Here is a 16,062-nt window from a genome sequence, read left to right as displayed (position 1 = left end):
TCGCCCACACAGCGATTACATCCTCTCTAATGTGGATCATGGGGAAGAAAACGGTAATGCTCAACTACCCCCACCCCCCCCGAAAGAGGCGGTAGCGGCACATCTCTACCCGGTGAGTAGCAGGGTGTGGAACTCACACCCCGTTTATCTTTCTAAGCAGTGTCGACTAACGTCGACACTGGCTGGAAGAGCATACAAAGCGGCGGGCCAAACTGGATCAGCACACCACGCGATGACGGTGCTCCATGTTTTTCAAGCTAAGCTCCTCAAACAAATGGACGAGCAAGGCTACGATCCAGATATGTTCAAAGAGAAAGTCACTGCACAGGCCATTGGCAAGCCAATGAGCAACCTGGTGTTTTTGGCTGACCCTCATGGAAATACGTGACGCGGGAAAAGCCGCACTATTTGATGCTCCGGTTTATCCAGCCAGCCTTTTCGGAGGCTCTGTTAATAGAATTGCTGAGCACTATGTCACGACTCAGCAACAATCACAGGCTATGAGACATTTTATGCCAAAACGGAGCAGTACTTCATCACAACTGGCTCGCTGCAGCTCTGTCTCGGTCCAAGGTCCGGCTAAAAACCCCACACCCGCTGCCTCAGCGCCACCAAATGTCACCGCCAAGCTGCTGGTAAAGCCACGCAAGCCGTGGCCCAAACGAAAGCAGCCGCCTCAGTGAAAGCCCCGAGCCAATGGGACCCCCCCCCAGCACAGCAAAGTGCTCCTGACACACAATACTGTTCCCCTCTTCCCCACTGCTCACACTAATCACATGCAGTAAAGTTTGCACATTATGCACAACAGCTTCACAATGGTAAGTGCCGCATTATATCATGTATGAACATACAAAGATTGTAAAATATGTACAGCGCTCGCGTGAGACGCTCACACTTTTTCAATAAAGGGCTTTCCCACTTTAAAGCCCACATATTTTGCACAACTGCTTCCCAATGGTGAGCGGTGCATTATATCTTGTAAAGAATTACAAAGATTGCAAAAAGATTACAGTGCTCGTTGCACATGCACCAGACACTCACACTTTTTCAATAAAGAGTTTTCTTTCTTCAAAGCCTCACATTATGCGTAACCGCTTCCCAATGGTGAGCGGCACATTATATCATGTTATAAACATAACAAATTGCCCTCTGTCCCATTATGCGGACGTGTGGCGAGCTCTTACTGGCATTCCAACTAGGTGCTAAAGAATGATCGAACATGATTATACAATCCAATTTGCATGTCGGCCGCCCCGCTTCAATGGTGTTCTGTCTTCCATGGTTCCGTCCAAAGATGCGCCGGTGTTATGAGCGGAAATACACAACCTTCTCACAAGGAATGTGATAGAGGTTGTTTTATATGAATTAATAAGCCTGCTGTCCATAAGCCTGCTGTCCATAAGCTGCTGTGCAAATGTGTGGCAAGTCCTCATGGGCGTGTCAGAGCTGGTGTTTACAATGATCGAGCACAATCTGCCACAACAGTGTCAAGTCTTTAATTATATAATAATGGTGTTCAGTAAAGGAGTTAAGGGATAAAATACATTCTATATATTTTTTTTTATGTTTTCACACTATTCTGAAAATTCTGACGGAATTGACAAAATTAAATATTTTTCCATCTTAGCCATTTTGTTTTTTTCCTCAGTTGAAGCTCCATCTATAACCTAAACTTAAATGCCAAAATTATTCCACAAGTCTTAACAGAAATTATCACAATGGGGAGATGGTGTTGCCATGTTGAAGCTGTGACCGCAGAGACTTAAACATTGTTTGTTTGAAATATATTAAAATTACCAGACCATGTGTCCTACTGTTGCATCCACCATGAGCAGGAAGTGGGAAAGGGGTACTCATCGCTGACGAATGACATTGTCTGATTTTTTTCAGGATTGTTTAAAACAATCTGACAAAGTGAGGACACAACCTTTATAGGCAGTTTTTATGGAAAAAATAATTTAAATTTTACTTCACGTATTGTTTGATATCTTACAGATCCTTACCTTTCAGTTGGTATATATATTAATGAATTTGTTGCATTTTTAAATACTTTGGTGGTTTAATATTTTGACCACTTACTGAGGACAGGTTAAGTTACAAGTGCTTCCAAGTATAAAGTATGCATTTAAAAAATATATAATGAAATTACTTAAAAAATGTAACTAATAAATGCCCCGAGTATACACATTTCCTTTAGATTTAACTTTTTCAGTATTTCTATTATTATGAATTTCTTGATTTTTAACATAAATAGGACTTTTCTATGTAGGGCATGTTTTGTCCCTTATTTCAAGAATCAGTGAATTATGAAATACTAAATCATAATTAAATACTAAATATTAATTTTGAGGCGACATTTTATTTCATAATTTGGTTATACAGCCCTTTTTCATCTATGCTTTTCCAGAAATAGCATGCAATTTGTCCTACACTTGAAGTGTCCATCTGTATTTAAAAACTCATCATCCACATTGGTTATGCTGCTCACATAACTTATCTTTTGTACTCTTCTGATCCTGTTTAGAGGAATGAAAAGCATTTCTTCTCTGTTTAATTCTTTTTACCTTTCACAGTTTAATATGCAGGACCACTCAGTCCTTTCCAGAATTAGAACATAAGAGCTAATTCCATTCCATGCTTATGCGTGCCTCCATAGGAGATTACTGCAAGGCGAACCTGTGTCATAACGGAGGGACGTGTGTGACTGGCATCGGACAAGATCCCTTCTTCTGCATCTGTGCTGAGGGATTTGTTGGAGATACCTGCAATGCCACAGAGAGCGGTCAGATATGTTCCTTGATCTGTTGTTTACTTGTCCAAATTTTGACTTTTTATCTCATAATTCTGACCTTTTATATACACATTTTGACTTTTCAATCTCATAATTATGATTTATCTCATAATTTTGACTTTTTATCTCAAAATTTGACTTTATTTCAACAATGACTTTTTATCTCACAATTAAAACTTTTTTATCTTAATTATGATTTTTGATCTAAAAATTATGGCTTTGCATCTCATAATTTTTACTTTTTATTTCAATAACATTTTATCTCATAATTATGACTTTTTATCTAATAATTTTTACTTTTATCTCATAGGCTAATTATGACTTAGCATCTCATAATTACTTTTTTATCTGATCCCAGTGTTGATATTTTATTTCAACATAAAGACTTTCAGTCTCAAAATTGACTTTGTATCTCATATGACTTTTTATTTCAACATAATGACATTTTATCTCATAAATTTGATTTTTTCTATGTGGCGGAAATGGGCTTCCATAGTGTATGCCAAGTACAACTCCTGAAATAGCTGAGCCATGCACGTGAGCAGTGCGCGCCCCCGGTGCTTGAGCGTCTGGCGTCTCGCAGCTACACGTTTGAGGATGATGATGTCAGGAGAGCTTGCAGTAAAAGAAAACGCTCTGGGAATTAAGAATCAGTAAAGTACCAGTATGAAGTCTTCGAGTCTGACTTGTTCCTGTAAAATAGTTTTTGTCAGCTTAATAATTTGCTGCATTTGTTATGTGAATGGTGAGTAATACTCTTACAATCTAAAAGTACATTTTTCAATGGCTGTTTATTTATTGTATTCTTTTTTATTTTATTTTTTTTGCTGAACCTTGCTGAATGCATTGAGTGCCTCTGCTTCACTGCAGTTATAATAGTTTGTGCTTAAAATTAGTTATTTAATACTAGTTTTGTTTATTCTATCTTTTGGCAATAGCTGTAAGTACTTTTTTTTATCTTTGGTATTAGTGACAGATAATAAAGCAAATGGAAGGCAAGAATATTTTCAACTTCATGTGCATGAGTGCATGTTTGTTATTGTGGGAAGGAGCTTGTTTTTTGTGGTTAATGAACATTTCTCAGATTTAGGCTTATGCATTTCTTTTGTCCTCATTCCATCTTAGTACTACTCTAAAATAATGTCTTACTGGCCATATGTCAGAGACAGACTTGGTTTTAATATAGTAACGAGCCATCTGTCTTATCTCATATTAAATTAACATATTGGTAACTATTTCCATTTGTCTTATTCATTTATTCAAATAATTCTGATAAATGCAACCCAGATAAATGCATTAATGTAATTAAATGTAGAGTGGATATCAATAAGTGTAAACTGCCCAGATGACACAGAGATGTCTGGTCTATTGTGAGGACAGGTGGAAGGAGATTTACACTACTTTGGATAATAAACTCACAACAACCACATGATGCTGGGATGTAAACCTGTGCATCATTTGATAAGAAAGTGTTCGTAATATATAGTATAATTTTGATTTCTTGCTCAGTATTATTCCAAGAAGTACTGTCCTAGCCTCCATGTGTAATCTTAATGAGCTCAGGGAGTAAACATGGCACAAATCTCCCAGCTTCTCGGCAGACGTGTTGTGTAACTTGTCACTTTGGAACATGTGCCTAAGAGCATTCCACATTCTTGCATTCTGTTCATGCCTTTTTTTTTATGCTAATAAAAATGAATGTTGATGCTTTCTAAACAGAATGCAATCAGCATTTAATTAGGCTACTGTTTTGATGTTTATTACTGTGATGGCCAAGTTCTGATGGGTCGCACTCATACTTGTCCAATAATGGTTATACAGCCCTTTTTCATCTATGCTTTTCTAGAAATAGCATGCAATTTGTCCTACACTTGAAGTGTCCATCTGTATTTAAAAACTCAACATCCACATTGGTTATGCTGCTCACATAACTTATCTTTTGTACTCTTCTGATCCTGTTTAGAGGAATGAAAAGCATTTCTTCTCTGTTTAATTCTTTTTACCTTTCACAGTTTAATATGCAGGACCACTCAGTCCCTTCCCGAATTAGAACATAAGAGCTAATTCCATTCCATGCTTATGCGTGCCTCCATAGGAGATTACTGCAAGGCGAACCTGTGTCATAACGGAGGGACGTGTGTGACTGGCATCGGACAAGATCCCTTCTTCTGCATCTGTGCTGAGGGATTTGTTGGAGATACCTGCAATGCCACAGAGAGCGGTCAGATATGTTCCTTGATCTGTTGTTTACTTGTCCTTACCCTTTTAGATATTGTGAGATTCACATCAGAACTTATACTTTTTTTTTGTTGTTGCTTCAGGTCCGTGTAACCCAAACCCATGTAAAAACTATGGCACATGTGAGGTGATCACTAACTCTAGAAGAGGAGATGTTTTTAGCGAGTATGTGTGCAAATGCCAACCTGGGTTCGAGGGTGTGCACTGCCAGATCAGTAAGTTTTTTTTATTTTATTTTTTTACTAATTTTAGATTTAGAAAAAGCTTTTTTACTGTCAATGCCACTGTTAAGAAAACACCATGACAATCGTGATTGAAAACCTAAAGTCTTTAGTTTAAATGAAATTAATTTTTAAAATTGAACAAGCACACACATTGTGTTCATGTCCAGTTATGCAATACTATAACCTGTGACGCACTTGGTGGTTAATTCATGTTAAAACGATTTTTGTGGCTGCAGGACCACAGCATGCTGTATCTTTTCTGCCATACTTTGTTTCATTGGGCTAAAGCTTAGAAATGTACATTCAGTACAATGGCACTGCTGTAAACAACAGAGACAGCTAGGATGTTGAGCGGTCAGTAGTGATTAGAGAGAGCTGTAACCAGTGACTTTTAAATAGGATTTATTCAGCTTTTCCAGTCCATACAAGTCCCTTTTCCTGTATGATTTTAACCCTTTAATGCATGATGTCCAGCACAGTGGACAGATGTTTAAAAGCCATTGTAATCATTCGGGATGGGACGTAACATCCAAACCAGCATAGGTTGATTACATTTGGCTCTTACTCATAATTCTGTATTAGGGCTAGGTATTGATACAGATTTCCCTATTCGATTCTGGGCCCGTAATTACAGTACAAAGATTTTTATCTTACCACTAGGAGTTCTCCAAAGAGTTACTAGCTAGGAGTTTTTGCTTAAAACCTATTCACAAAACTACGAAGAACAAGTTTTACTAAGGAAATCTTAAGATAAAAGTAAGGTGGAGTTGACCTAGTTGCTATGGATGACATCACATTTTATGAGCGCACTCTTTTAAATCACCCACAGCGATTGGTAGACTGGAAACCGCTGTTTGTCAGCTAAGACAGTCAACGATATATACATGCAGTACATACCTACGATAGATAGATACAACCCCAATTCAGAAAAAGTTGGGACAGTATGAAAAATGGTAATAAAAACAAAAAAGGAGTGATTTCTAAATTATATTCACCCTTTGCTATATTGAAAGCACTACAACTAAACATTATACAGTTGTGCTCAAAGTGTGCATACCCTGGCAGAAATTGTGAAACTTTGGCATTGATTTTGAAAATAGGACTGATCATGCAAAAAAATGTATTTAAGGATAGTGATCATATGAAGCCATTTATCATCACATAGTTGTTTGGCTCCTTTTTAAATCATAATGGTAACACAAATCACCCAAATGGCCCTGATCAAAAGTTTACATACCCTTGAATGTTTGGCCTTGTTACAGACACACAAGGTGACACACAGGTTTAAATGGCAATTAAAGGTTAATTTCCCACACCTGTGGCTTTTTAAATTGCAATTAGTGTCTGTGTATAAATAGTCAATGTGTTTGTTAGCTCTCACGTGGATGCACTGAGCAGGCTAGATACTGAGCCATGGGGAGCAGAAAAGAACTGTCAAAAGACCTGTGAAACATGGTAATGGATCTTTATAAAGATGGAAAAGGATATAAAACGATATCCAAAGCCTTGAAAATGCCAGTCAGTACTGTTCAATCACTTATTAAGAAGTGGAAAATTCAAGGATCTCTTGATACCAAGCCAAGGTCAGGTAGACCAAGAAAGATTTCAGCCACAACTGCCAGAAGAATTGTTCGGGATACAAAGAAAAACCCACAGGTAATCTCAGGAGAAATACAGGCTGCTCTGGAAAAAGACGGTGTGGTTGTTCCTAAGCAACGTTGGGTTAACCTCCTTGTGGTCACTATAATTTGGTTCTCGCTCTCAGTGGGGCACGTGGTGAGTTGTGCGTGGATGCCGCGGAGAATAGCGTGAGCCTTTACGCGCGCTAGGTCTCCGCGGTAACGCGCTCAACAAGCCATGTGAAAAGATGCATGGATTGACGGTCTTAGACGCAGAGGCAACTGAGATTCTTCCTCCACCACCCGGATTGAGGTGAGTCACTACGCCACCACGAGGACATAGAGAACTGGGCATTCCAAATTGGGGAGAAAAGGGGAGAGAAAAAATAAAAAAGCCTCCGATGATCGGCATCACCAGTAATGTTTGTCTAGCTCTAGCGTACAATAACAACAACTAAGTGGAAGTGTGGAGCTTCCGAGAGGATGTAGCTCGCCGTAATGGTGCCACCCATGGAGAAGTCAGGAAAAAGGTGGTGATGATGGATAGTACTTCAATAATAACTCTCAGCCTTGTCTGGTTATCTGTGCATATGTGCAAAGGTGTGTTTGTTTATGTGCATGCATGCGCGTGTTTGTGCGCTGTACTGTATGTGTGCTTTTGTATCTGGGCTTTGAGTAGAATAATGTTTTCTTCAATCCTCTTTACAGTTTAGGGGCAAAACATCTTCTGTTATTGGTGACGTAAATGTTGTGTTGGTCTTTTAGTCTACAACCTTTCTGTGTCATGTTTAGACCTCAAGAAATAGGAGAAACACTGGGTTTCTGCATGAAGCAGCAGGAATAAGGATTATTTCTGTAATAATTTGTACTTGTACCAATCTTTGTGGTAAACATCAGCCCACTGATTAATATATACAGTGAAAATGTAAATGCATCTGTCATTATTACACATTTTTCTTAAAATTGTGCATACTTACTGTATACTCTGAAAGTTTTTACATTGCTTGTCATACACAGTATATTTGATCAACGAATGATATGGATTGCTCCACACTTTAAAAAAGAGAAGTTTACCCCTTAGTGGAGATTTTAAAAAACCTCAATAAGGCTAGATGATGGAAGTAGACAAGGGGTAACATCTTGCATTGTGCTTCAGCTTGTGCATGTGTGTATTTACTATGGAATATAGTCCAATGTCATAATGTGCACCTAGCAGACACTACTCCAGTAATGATCCACATAATGATAGATACAGTGGCACAGTGGAACCAGGGAGTGAAATGCTAAGTTTGAGTTTTGTACATCCTTATTTATAATTTTGTCATTTTGCAGATGTTTCACTGCACTCCTCCGGTCTGCATTTATCAGAGGTTGTGACCTCCAGAAGTCTGTGAGCAATATGTGTTTGAGCTCACATATGTGCATTGCCATTTCTCAACTCTCAAACATCTTAAAATCTGTCAAAAGACACACTTTGAAATATACATACTTAAGCTCCAGTTACAACTCTACTCCCTTTTTCTGCAGAGCATTAATACAATCATATTTTTCATTCAATACCAAACTGACTTTGGTCAATGCCACTGTTTGAAGACAACATGGTTATTTGGAAGTATGCTTTAGCCACAGATTATGGCATGCCCAACTTACCTTATATTAAAGTTGCATTATAGTCATTTTGAGATTTCTGTATTATTTTTGGTGTTTTTACTCAGATGTGGATGACTGTGCAAACCAGCCTTGTAAAAATGAAGGCCTCTGCCGTGATCTGGTTGGAGACTACACCTGCCAGTGCCCTTCTCCATATGTTGGAAAGCAATGCCAGCTACGTGAGTATCTGTTTTTGATTTCTGATCTCTCCCTAGCATGTTTGATATTGCCTTTGTTATTCTTGAGTCCCATAGTGTTCTGTCAACTGCAAGGGTGCCCTGTTGCCGAACCTTGTCTGTCTTGTCTTTGTGATTGTAAATGAGATGGCTGGTGGAGTTCAGGGTGCCCACTTGTCTTGACACCGGTCCCTGGGCGGCTGCCCATGTCACCCATGCATAAATCCGCCACTGATTTTAAATATAACTTGTGAATTTATTTCTTGGTGTCATGTATATATGGTAAAAAAATTTCAAGGTACTTTAAAGACACCATAAAATTAGAATTGGAGTTTTATGGCTTATTTCCTGTTGCCTGTGGCTTTTGTGCTGTTTTCAACATGTCCTGTCCCAAATTCCTGTTTCAATAGGAAATACATCAAAACATGAAAGAAAACTTGGCTTGTCGGACCTTTTTTCATTGGGTCTTTAAATACATTTAAAGTTGGCGTGAAATGGAAATTGTGACCAACTTACGTATTGTGACGTATTTCCGAGTGAAATGGCTTATAGAACAAGAAAAAATGTAGTTGATTTTATTAATTGATTTTTGATTGGATTGTGAAAAGTGGGCGTTGCATACCGTAATGAAGGCTGACCTGAATGCGAGTTTGCATTCAACAAACAGACACGCACATACACCCTTTCCACTGTGCTGCAATACCGGCCTGCTTTTCCACTGACTTAAGAACCAAACGATGATCGAACTGACAACAATAAAACATTACCAGCCCATAAAAACACACAGCACATCGCTGTCTTTGCTCACTACGAGTCTGGAGCCGTTGTGCAAGTCCAATGCAGATGAATGAGAAACAAGCGAGTAAAAGATCACACTATTTCAACATTTGAATAACAATACAGGAAAAAATATAAAGGGAAAAAATAACACATACTTGTGCTGTACATCCCATAATACCTCCAAAAGATGCCTGCATTAAAAAATATGAATAAACTCCAGCCACTTTTGCAGCATCAGACTCGCTCAGAAGCCCACTCAGAAGTGATCATCTCTGGAAGTATTCAGGCTTGAAATTTCTCGAACACAACCACAAATTTGCTTTTATTATTCCTCCACCTTCAAAATGTCAATACAAGCCAGCAGGCCTGTAACCAAGGTAGTTTGGGTTTGAGAACGCTGTTTTGAGAGGGAACCAGCCGAAACATCTCTTCATCTCTGCATTAGCTGCTTTGACACGGGGTTTGTTTACATGAAAGGCTCTTAAAGGGACAGGGTTAAAACTGGCTAAAAACTTGGCTTAACTGCTGCGTGGCTTTGCATACATCAGTAGAGAAGAGTCAGTCATACAGCATATATAATTTTAATGAAAGATTACGGGGTCAAATTTTTGTTTTATAAAATAGCAAATGTGTATGGATGAATCATTCACAATAAGACCAGTAACATGCATTAATTAAATAAATAGGGTCAATTTTGATTTCATGTCAACTTTAAGGCCTGTAATAAACTTGGTGGAAATATGCTATACAACATTAAAGGTGCACTCAGTAATGTTTTGTTTATAACGTGCATTGCAGTCGTCTTGGACTTATACTGACACCTAGTGGCTTGGATGCAGCATCATGTAAAATCAATCGTTTTTGGTTACTGATGCTATTGAAGTAATGCACTATTCACAGTCTGTCATAATGTACAGTATAATGGAGTGAAAATGTCAAACAACAGAGGTTTACTGAGATAAAGTGAGTATTATTCGGCTTGTCATTTTAATTCAACATGGCAACTCCCATTTGGAGAACCTCTCCATGTAGAATTACAGCTTTAATAAGGTTGAGTCTTCATCTCATGTGAGTGGACATTATTTTTTTAAATACTTTTCAAGAGTACTATTCATTTCGTTAGGGGTAAGTTTTTAAATGAAAAATTACTGAGTGCACCTTTAAGTAGGAGAATATAAAACAGACTGCAAGACCTTACACCTTATTAAATGACCATCATATTTTTTTATGGTGCAGACTGTACATCTCTATTGGGAATGGAGGAAGGGGGAATTGGAGAGTCCCAGATCTCTGCTTCCTCTTTTCACTCTGGTATTCTAGGGCTTCAGCACTGGGGACCTGAGCTTGCCCGCCTCAACAACCAGGGACCTGTCAATGCCTGGAGCTCTGCACCCCAAGACAAAAACCCCTGGATTGAGGTTAGCCAAATAGTCCACTGGTTTTATTTTCCATACCATGGGTCTGAATATTATCTGTTGTGATTCCAGACACTTTGATTGAATTAATTAGATGCAACTAAATAATTCAGTTTCTTTTTGTGTACATCTGGTATTAGAAAAGATATTCACACTTTCCCTTATTTTTTCATTTTAGATTGATATGCAGAAAAAGATGCATCTCACTGGAATCATCACCCAAGGAGCCAGTTGCATGGGGACGGCTGAGTTTGTCAAGGCTTTCAAGGTGGCATCCAGCTTCGATGGCAAAATCTACACAATGTACAGAGCAGATGGCCAAAGAAAAGACAGAGTAAGAAACATTGTGAACATTATCAATAGTGACCAACTCAAATGTTCTTTAGGTGCTTGAAGCTACTAATTTCTCCATTGACTCTATTTTTTCAGGTGTTTGTGGGTAATACAGATAATGATGGAACCACGAAAAACATATTTGACCCTCCCATTGTGGCCCAGTATATTCGCGTCATTCCTGTGGTGTGCCATAAAGCATGTACTCTCCGGATGGAACTTGTGGGCTGTGAGCTAAATGGTAATTGCAATTCTAACTATGAATCACTATTTGGATTTTTTCTTTTCTGAGGCAAATTTATTCACAAAAAAATAAATCAATCAATAAAAATTGAAAAACACATTTTTTTCTCATTCTTGGCAATTTAGCATTCTTATTTGTCCTAACATGACAGTGTACTCCAGCGCAATTGGTTGCACCGATCCACTGGGCATGAAGTCACGTCTCATCACTGACGGACAGCTTTCAGCATCTAGTGCTTACCGCACCTGGGGTATAGATGCCTTTACCTGGCACCCCCACTATGCTCGCCTGGACAAACAAGGCAAGACTAACGCTTGGACAGCAGCTAGCAACAACCGCTCAGAGTGGTTCCAGGTCAGACTTGTTACTTTTCTGAAAAAATGGAATAGAGATGTCATGCATATTTTACACAAAGCTTTTATTTTATTCTGACATCAGTGTTATTTCCCTTCTGTTTATTTAAAAGGTTTGACAAATGTTTTTTAGACATTTTAGAAAATTTAAAGTGAGATATAATGTAAAGTGAAGGGTTTATATCTTACAGAGAAACCTTCTAAATAACTAAGTCATCTAAATAACTAACTAACAATAATGTATTTGATAGATTTCACATCAATTATATTGCAGGTAACTAAAGACTAGTTTGAAGTTTGTTTCTGATGTTTAATGTATTATTTTTCTCTACAGCTGGATTTGGAGAAACCTAAAAGGATCACTGGCATTATCACTCAGGGAGCAAAAGACTTTGGCATTGTGCAGTTTGTGTCGGCCTTTAAGATTGCGTACAGTGATGATGGGCAGTCATGGAGCATTGTGAAGGATCAAATAACGAATACAGATAAGGTTACAGCAATAACATCTCTATTTTAAACAGTAGCGGTTCTAGCTTGTATGGCGCCCTGGGCGAAACTGCTTCAGCATTCCCCAAAGTTGTGTGGGGGGGGGGGCGGTGGTGTTGGTGATTGTAAATGAGATGGCTGGTGGAGTTCAGGGTGCCCACTTGTCTTGACACCGGTCCCTGGGCGGCTGCCCATGTCACCCATGCCTAAATCCGCAACTGATTTTAAATATAACTTGTGAATTTATTTCTTGGTATCATGTATATTGTTTCATGTCCTTCTTTATATTTATATAATAAAGGGTGCTTGTAGTTCCCGTCCCCCTCAGTTACTCTTTGTGTAGTATTATGCTGCCTTCACATGCTATCAGAATTATCGCAAATACGAGTTTCCCACTCGGAAGTTGCACATGATCGACGCCTCAAGTCGTAATTACAACTGGGAAACTCAGAGATAATTTTGATACCCGAGTTTCCCAGTTTGGAGGAGACGTCAACTTTCAACATGGCTGAAGGAGATTACAGTTTCTGTAGTGAATGGCAGGTTTTATTCATTTATCTAAACACAGCTAATTGATAGTACTTGCCATTTTGGTCATATTCATTTATGTATATCAGCAACTATTTGATACATGTTGTAAATTTTTACACCGTGAAAATAGCTTGTATTTGCCCAGAATTCAATAATCGTCAGCAGGCTAACTGAGTATTATGGTGTCAAAATAAAAGTTCCTCAAGAAATATGTATGAATGAACCTGGCGTCGTCATGCTGTTCTTTTTTAAAACAAAGCACTTGAATGCGACGCATTCATAATTAGGATAGTTCCAATAGCACATGAAGGCAGCATTAATGCACTGTGTAGGGTGCAGTAGTACATTCTGTCAATCAAAAAAAATGACTGTTTTTGAATGATTGTTCTGCAGATTTTCCAAGGCAACACTGACAACAACACACACAAAAAGAACTTGTTTGAGTCATCCTTCTTTGCCCAATTTGTACGGTTTCTTCCCTGGGAGTGGCATGAGCGGATAACTCTTCGCATGGAGCTGCTGGGCTGTGATGATTAGGGACCCTGCTGAAGGCTGCACACTAGGTTTACCTGAAGTGGGTTGTAAAAGGGTGATTTTTTTTCATTATACATAAGCTTCATTTGAATTGCTCAGTATTTTATTTTATTGATGGTATGATCTTAAGGTACTTTTTTATAAATAACAACAAATGAAGTGATCGAATTTTATAAGCTTTATGGCACAATGTTCAAATTAACGTAGGACTACATTATAGTATTTGTGTCCATTTGTCTGAATTGTGTTAATAATAATTTTGTCATTATATGTTGTCATGATCATTTGTAATGATAAGAAGTTGATGATATTATAAAATTATCATGAATGAAAAAATCTACAAATATTTCAAATTTTAAAACAACATAAACCTGAAAGCAAAAACAAGACTTATTCAAAAGTTTTTCAATACTTTAAAGGGATAGTTCGCCCAAAAATTTAAATTCTCTCATTTACTCACCCTCATGCCATCCCAGGTGTGTATGACGTTTTTCAATTTTCTAAAGAATATCTCAGCTCTGTAGGTCCATACAATGCAAGTGAATGGTGGCCAGAACTTTGAAGGTCCAAAAAGCACATAAAGGCAGCATAAAAGTAATCTTTAAGACTCCAGCAAAGCCTTTCTAGCAAGTCAGTCAACTGTCTGCCGTCTTTGGAATGCTCTCAGGAGGCTATTTCCAGTCAGGACAGTGCACCTCCTATATACTTGACTGGGGAAACACCGAAATCTCATAAACAGTTGGTCAAGATTACGATCAAATTACATAATTCAAATCAGCAAATCAATAAAATCTGACAACACTGGAATGATAAATTGTGCTTCTTTACCTCAGATTACACTTAAAAAATGAATTTTTCACAGCTTGTTTAGCTAATGCGCACGCGCGTTATCGAGTTGATTGACAGGCGATGTCTGTTTCTAAAAGGTGATTGGCTCTTTTACTTGAAGGCGGGACTTCCTTTCTACAACTGTTTACCATTGGGTGTTTCAATTTCTCCCATTCATTTAAATAGAAGTGGCCCATCTTTGCTAAATAGTACCTGAATCCAGTGGTTAAATACATGTCTTCAGAAGCGATATGATAGGTGTGGGTGAGAAACAGATCAATATATTAGTCCATATTTACTATAAATTCTCCTCCCTGACCAATAGATGGCGATATGCATGAAGAATGCGAATCTCCAAGAACAAAAGAAGAACGTAGAAGTGAAAATGAAGTGGAGACTTCTAAAGGACTTAAATATTAATCTGTTTCTCACTCACACCTATCATATCGCTTCTGAATACATGGATTTAATCACTGGAGTCTTTAGGAGTACTTTTATGCTGCCTTTATGTGCTTTTTGGACCTTAAAAGAACTGGTCACCATTCACTTGCATTGAAAGGACTTACAGAGCTGAAATATTCTTTTAAAAATATTTGTTTGTGTTCTGCAGAATAAAGAAAGTCATACACATCTGGCATGGCATGAGGGTGAGTAAATGATGAGAAAATGTTCCTTTAATGCTTGACTAAAACGTTAATCTCACAATCACTGACCATTGCTGTATTTCAAAATGAATGAATACCATGAAACTCATAAGTATATTTTACTGTCAACAAGGTAAGCAAAACCTTTCCATGAAGCAACATAACTTTTCAACCTGACTTAAATATAGCACACTTCTCTGGGTGTCCACTATTTGACCTTATTTTGCCTTCTAGCACGTGTGCAGCACTGATTCATAATCCAAAAATGTAAACTTTTAAGAAAGTGGGTAACAGCTTAACAATAGTATTTTACTCCTTTTTTTCTTCTTTTTTCCTGAAAAAAGTATGTTTACAAATGTTTTCTGCAACATTCCTTACTGTCTGTGGTACATGTATATACATGGGTCCCTCAGTTAACTACAAGTTAAACTAGAACAGTATGTGGTAGAGTTGCTCTAATGAATTTAATTGACTAGTTTGCACTACAGCTCCTCCATGTCATACATTTTTATTTGAGTCTTTATAAACAACCAGGTTTGAATAAAAATTTACAATTGTGCAAATATTGAGTATTTTGTATGTTTTGTAAAACAAAAGTTGTTAACAATGTCATTAATAAACAAGTTTTATGTTTGCTGCTTCTTGCATTTGAAATAAAAAAAGTCAGAGATGCGAGAAAGAAGAGAAAATGTATGTGAGACTAGCGGGTTACACAGTCTGTTAAAATCTTTTCAGGAAAACCTGACAGAGGGAATTTGGACCAGTATATATTGGCAGGAAGAAATTAGAGATTCGTAGAGCTAACCAGCGAATTTCCTAATTAGTTTTCTTTTAGTTGTACTTAGTTGTTCATGCATATGTAACTCCATTGAGGCTCCTCAAATAGTATCTTTTTGTTGTTAGAATTAAAATACAAATGTGAACAACTGAAAATTGGTTAAAACACAGGTCCATGACATTCTTCTTAGCAAATATCTTATTATACAAATGACACCCTACCGCTCAGACCCATGCTGTTTACACCACTTACTAGCATTCCTGCCTGGCCTTTTATCTTCTCTCTTCATGTTAAGGTATGTAGGCAATAAATGTATCAGATTATTCTAAATAAAATGTAAACTTATCATTTGTTTGCCATTGTCTGTTTGACAGTGGAAATTATGATAGAAAATGTAAAATAATCTGTTAAATGTTAAATAATCTTCATAAAGGCAAA

At 37.7% G+C, this 16,062-nt stretch overlaps 1 protein-coding gene across 2 annotated transcripts; it reads left to right on the top strand.

Annotated features, from left to right (window-relative positions):
• The first annotated feature begins 2,634 nt into the window (after window positions 1-2,634).
• Window positions 2,635-15,401, top strand: LOC127409785 (lactadherin-like). Of its 2 annotated transcripts, XM_051644608.1 has the most exons (11): window positions 2,688-2,782; window positions 3,288-3,536; window positions 4,887-5,012; window positions 5,113-5,244; window positions 8,588-8,701; window positions 10,715-10,896; window positions 11,072-11,227; window positions 11,323-11,467; window positions 11,622-11,824; window positions 12,158-12,313; window positions 13,234-15,401. In XM_051644608.1, exons 2-11 carry the CDS (start codon window positions 3,458-3,460, stop codon window positions 13,375-13,377), a joined length of 1,437 nt encoding a protein of 478 aa, XP_051500568.1. In that variant the 5' UTR covers window positions 2,688-2,782; window positions 3,288-3,457; the 3' UTR covers window positions 13,378-15,401. The 2 variants fall into 2 exon arrangements, with proteins under 2 accessions (XP_051500577.1, XP_051500568.1); XM_051644617.1 differs by lacking the exons at window positions 3,288-3,536; window positions 4,887-5,012 and having other exon boundaries at window positions 2,635-2,782.
• Window positions 15,402-16,062: the final 661 nt, after the last annotated feature.

Source organism: Myxocyprinus asiaticus, chromosome 2 (assembly GCF_019703515.2).
Source record: "Myxocyprinus asiaticus isolate MX2 ecotype Aquarium Trade chromosome 2, UBuf_Myxa_2, whole genome shotgun sequence".
In the NCBI taxonomy this organism is placed as follows: Eukaryota; Metazoa; Chordata; class Actinopteri; order Cypriniformes; family Catostomidae; genus Myxocyprinus; species Myxocyprinus asiaticus.
Note: the sequence above shows the minus strand (reverse complement) of the source record. Positions and strands in the feature narration are given on the sequence as shown.

Bases quoted from the DNA above. Each gene is read 5' to 3' on its own strand.
- LOC127409785 (XM_051644608.1), top strand. From the start codon at position 3,458: ATGAAGTCTTCGAGTCTGACTTGTTCCTGTAAAATAGTTTTTGTCAGC. The intron at 5,013-5,112 runs GTCAGATATGTT...TTGTTGCTTCAG, and splicing joins CTGCAATGCCACAGAGAGCG to GTCCGTGTAACCCAAACCCA. The intron at 12,314-13,233 runs GTTACAGCAATA...ATTGTTCTGCAG, and splicing joins AAATAACGAATACAGATAAG to ATTTTCCAAGGCAACACTGA.